Source organism: Phoenix dactylifera, chromosome 11, assembly GCF_009389715.1.
Source record: "Phoenix dactylifera cultivar Barhee BC4 chromosome 11, palm_55x_up_171113_PBpolish2nd_filt_p, whole genome shotgun sequence".
Classification (NCBI taxonomy): domain Eukaryota; kingdom Viridiplantae; phylum Streptophyta; class Magnoliopsida; order Arecales; family Arecaceae; genus Phoenix; species Phoenix dactylifera.
The window spans coordinates 8,066,596-8,070,981 of record NC_052402.1 but is presented as its reverse complement, the minus strand read 5'-3'; the positions used below and the strand labels follow the sequence as shown (position 1 = coordinate 8,070,981).

General features: G+C 36.6%; 1 protein-coding gene across 1 annotated transcript; it reads right to left on the bottom strand.

The window, feature by feature from the left end:
* Nucleotides 1–1,263: 1,263 nt before the first annotated feature.
* Nucleotides 1,264–2,983, bottom strand: LOC103706784 (protein Barley B recombinant). Its single transcript, XM_008791008.4, has 2 exons — nucleotides 2,859–2,983; nucleotides 1,264–2,485 (listed from the first exon to the last, which is right to left on the bottom strand). Exon 2 carries the CDS (start codon nucleotides 2,367–2,369, stop codon nucleotides 1,554–1,556), a length of 816 nt encoding a protein of 271 aa, XP_008789230.1. The 5' UTR covers nucleotides 2,370–2,485; nucleotides 2,859–2,983; the 3' UTR covers nucleotides 1,264–1,553.
* Nucleotides 2,984–4,386: the final 1,403 nt, after the last annotated feature.

The following is a 4,386-nucleotide window of genomic DNA, read 5'->3' as shown; positions in this document are numbered from 1 at the left end:
AATTCTAAATCTGAGAATATTGGATTTAACATTAGATATGTTGAATAACCAAAAAAAAAAAACACAAAGACTCTCTTAATATATTTTATATCTTAATACAGTGTTTATTTGGTCAACACAGATGCTTCAAGCTCCAGTACCAAATAACACAAGGGCTAGATATTAGAGAAAATAAAGCAAGGAAGAGTATTCGAGGGCACTATAGGCATATTTTCAAATTCTTTGCTAGAGATAAACAAGGGACTGCTTGGCCAGCTATATGGTGTTTATTTCTATTCAACAATCTTCTTGGTTTTGTTAGGAGGTCGTAGGACGAACATAATTTTTCTTATATCTTCCTAGTAATATCAGCTACATAAACCAGGGACAAGCATTTTATTTTTATCTTAAAAAAAATTGTTCATCCATTCAAGCTGCAAAAATTATATTGTGTAGCTCCATAAACTAGACAAGCTGTGTGACTTTTTCCTTAGAAATGTATCGGCGAGCTTAATAAACAATTTTCACCAGTTACCACCATTTTTCCCAAAGTGCCCATATTAATACTGCATAATGGATTTCTACGCAGTCATACTAATTTCATTAACCTTTGTCACTGAAAGCAACTCATGTTACCAATACAGCAGCAATTAACCTATCGCTGTGCAGGAGAAATTGGGCACACAATTGATATCCAAGAAAGAACTCTATTCAACAAAAGGTTGAGCATGTTATCAATATTCTTAGGCAAGAAAATCCCATCATAAGACAAGAAACTGAGCGCCAATAAAAATCCATCATAGAACATTCTCACTAGAGAAGCTTCATGGAAAAATAAAGGAGCTCCTCGATAATGACTGATACTAACAGATGAAATGGGGAAAGAAGGAAATATTTTAGAATTTAAAACAAGTAAAACCAATGAATATAACTACAATTCTTGACCACGACATGATGGTTGGACTGTTCATGTAATTCCAGTAATTCATATACTTAGCATGATTGATTAATAGAAATGGAAGTTTCCCTAAAGAACTATGCCTATATGTGTAGAAATATAATTGACTTTGTGAAAACAAACAAAATCAAGGGAGTTGTATCTTAAGCAGAACGACAAAATGATGGATGCAATATTAGTACCAGCTTGGTCACCAAAAGAAAAGAATTTTGTAGTTTTTCTCAGGCACGTATGACAATATGATACAACCTGCATATGTTACGCTTATGGAACCCATGATAAGCACATTCACAAAAAAGTTAAATTCAAAAGAAAACATAATATGGTGAAACCAAAAAACGTGACAAGGACTTTTTGTCTATTAATTGAAGTGCCATCCAAACAGATAGCGATGTTTTTCTTAAAACTACAACTTGTAAAGAAAGGACAAGAAACAACACAGCCACCTAACCGAAATGTCCAAACCTAAAAAAGCATGTTAATGGCTAAGAAAGAAACATCAGAGCTGCAAACTACCCAGACAGCCACTGCAGAAGGTGATAGACTTATATACATGGGAAGAACAAACCAAATGCAGAGCTGTAGTCCTACTTAAGCTTACTAACATTGTACATCTTTACCTGATCGTCACAAACTTGTTGGTTCCATGCTTGGCCCAGTAATTCTTCAAGTCAATTGGGTTAGAGAGGTTATATCCTTCTCCCGCAAGCTTCTCCAACACCTTCTTAAATGCCCCTTGGCTCATCTTTCGCCCTGCAATACGTGCTCCCCGCCTCTTCGTGCTCATAGGCAGTGGGTACATCGAAATGCTGGTAGTACAGCATGCAGACTGCCAACCTCCAACACCCCACCGATAGCACTGCTGGCGAGCACCTGTGCAGGAGCAAACCGGAGTGGGAATCCCAGAGATATCCAAGTCAATCCCATTAATAACAACATCCAAGCTCTTCCTAACATTCCTCCCCCGCGAAACTGAGCCATTGCTCGTCTCGTTCCTAGCGGCAGTAACTTTCTTGGGTTTCTTTGGCTTTGGTGCCTTAGCCTGGGCCTTCTTCTTCAAAGGTGCCTCCTTTCTGCTTCCAGGATCATCCATCAGTGGGATCTTGTCCTCTTTGGGTGGCTCGGGCGGCTGCAGCATCGGGAAGGCCTGCGCTCCATGGGCATCAGGCAGGACTGAGTAATTGGGATTCAGAGGCATCATGTGGACCATCTTGTTCTCCCGGTGGCCGATCCAACCATCCCTCGCAAACTCCATCGCCACAGGCGGCTCGGGCATGCTGCAGTCACGGTGGAAGAACCCCCCATTGGGGAGGAGCGGCTTCGCGGCATTGCGCTCAGCCACCGATGACATGAGCTGCAGCCCTAAATTTCTCTTCAAGGGCTGCTCATAGTAGGCCCAATTCCGCATACCCAGTCCCCCATTATCATCCATAAAGGCAGCGGTGGGTCGAACTACCGAAGCAATCACAAAGGGGACCCAAAAAAAGAAATACGTCTTTACCAAAACCGATCAATCCATCTACCACATTGCCTTCTTCTGGCCAAAATCTAGAAAACCCATTACACCAAAATAGTCAAAGCTCAGAGAAATCAAACCAAATCAAGCAAAACTGAAGAAAATTACTAAAAAGGAGGGATCTTTTTTTTTTTGACACAAACCCTACCAACAAGGGGAAAAGAAAATCCAAAACTACGAGAACTGGGGTATCGTCAGATTTTTCACCAAAAGAAACCCTAAAGACGGCTTTTTTCGAATGGGAAAGGAAAGATTGAAGCTTTTAGGGTTTCAAGCAGATGGTTTTTAGAATCTACAAGCAAAACAAAAGAACTATAGAAATCGGCAAGGGGAAATGGAAAGACGACAGTAAAAAATGGTTGATAGAGGGAGGAGGTGAAGGAGGAATACAATCGAAGTACTTACTTTGGTAGGAGCTGGCCCTCTAGGGTTCTCGGCGGCGGTCCGATGACCGATGGAGATGGGAAAGAAGGAAAGGGGTAAGATAGATTTCTTCCATATATGAGACTTTACTACAACTAAATATATCCATTTTTTATACTTTTATATTATCTTTTTATAATATTTTTCTTTTCTGAATTTTTTTTCTTTTTTTTGGATCTAGATGGATAAAGGTGGGCCTTTGGAATTAAAAAGGTAAGAAAGAAACAAGTTTGCCCTACCTCCCTTCTCTTCCATGCATATCCATTGCTTGCAATTGAGAGGTATGTTTGTTTTATCTTGATTTATTTTTGCATTGTTCTATCCCTTGTGGACAGGGACGGCCCAATGCATTTGGGAGCCTAGGGCGAACTCACTAAATGAGGCCTTTTTTAAAATAATAATAATAATAATAAATTTTTAATAAGTATAAAATACTTTAAAAAATTATTTAAAAATAATCCGTCTAGCTTTTTGAGATACAAAATTACTAATCAAACTTTTGTACTCAAGATTCATTAAAATATTATTTTCAATCGATAATATAGCTAATCCATTTAATCTTTCTTGTGACATAGTTGACCGCAAATAAGTTTTTATCAACTTTAATTTTGAAAAACTTCTTTCAGCAGAAGCAACTGTTACAGGTATTGTCAACAATATCCTATAAGCAATGAATGCATTTGGAAAAGAATCTGTTTTTTTAATAAAACTTAAAGTATCAATAGGGGTACTAGTTTCTATTTGTAAAACTTCTTTTAAAACATTTAACTCCGAAAACAGATCAAGACCATCAATATCAGAATATTCACCGTGCTTTAAAAAGTTTTCAAGATTAAGACAACACTTTTTCAAATTCTCTTCATTCAAAGATTTTAACTTTCTAAAATTAAACAAAAAACCAAAAACATCTTCATATATGGTGAATTGTTCAAACCTATTTTGAATTGAAGAAATAGCTTGATCTACTATATATAAAAAGTAATCAATTCTAAAAGATTCTTCAGCTGATCTTGTTGTTTCATCATTACTATTTTCATCAAATTGTTTTTTTCTACGGATCACACGTTTTTCACGAAATATAGGTTCTATTTCCATTTCATTTGCAATTTCTTTAGATGAATTCAAAGCATTCATGAATCCATTTTTCCTATAACTTTTCAAATAAGAAAGAAGATTTTTTAATTGATCTATAGCAACATCAATATGCATGTCTTCAGATTGTAAGTTCTTACTAACTGAATTAACAGCAAACAATATATCGTACCATATATTCATGCCTAACAAGAATTCAAAATTTTCAATCTCATATGTAGCCAAACATATAGCCTCACCCTTTATTTTAGGATCTTCACTAGTTTCCGCTAATTGAACTAATGCATCTCTTATTTTAGGAGCTTGATGTTTAATTGCTTTGACACTTTCAATACGACTTTCCCAACATGTCTGTGACAAAGGTTTAAGAGTTAATGTAGATACATTATCTTGTAAAATTTTCCATCGTTTTGTAGAA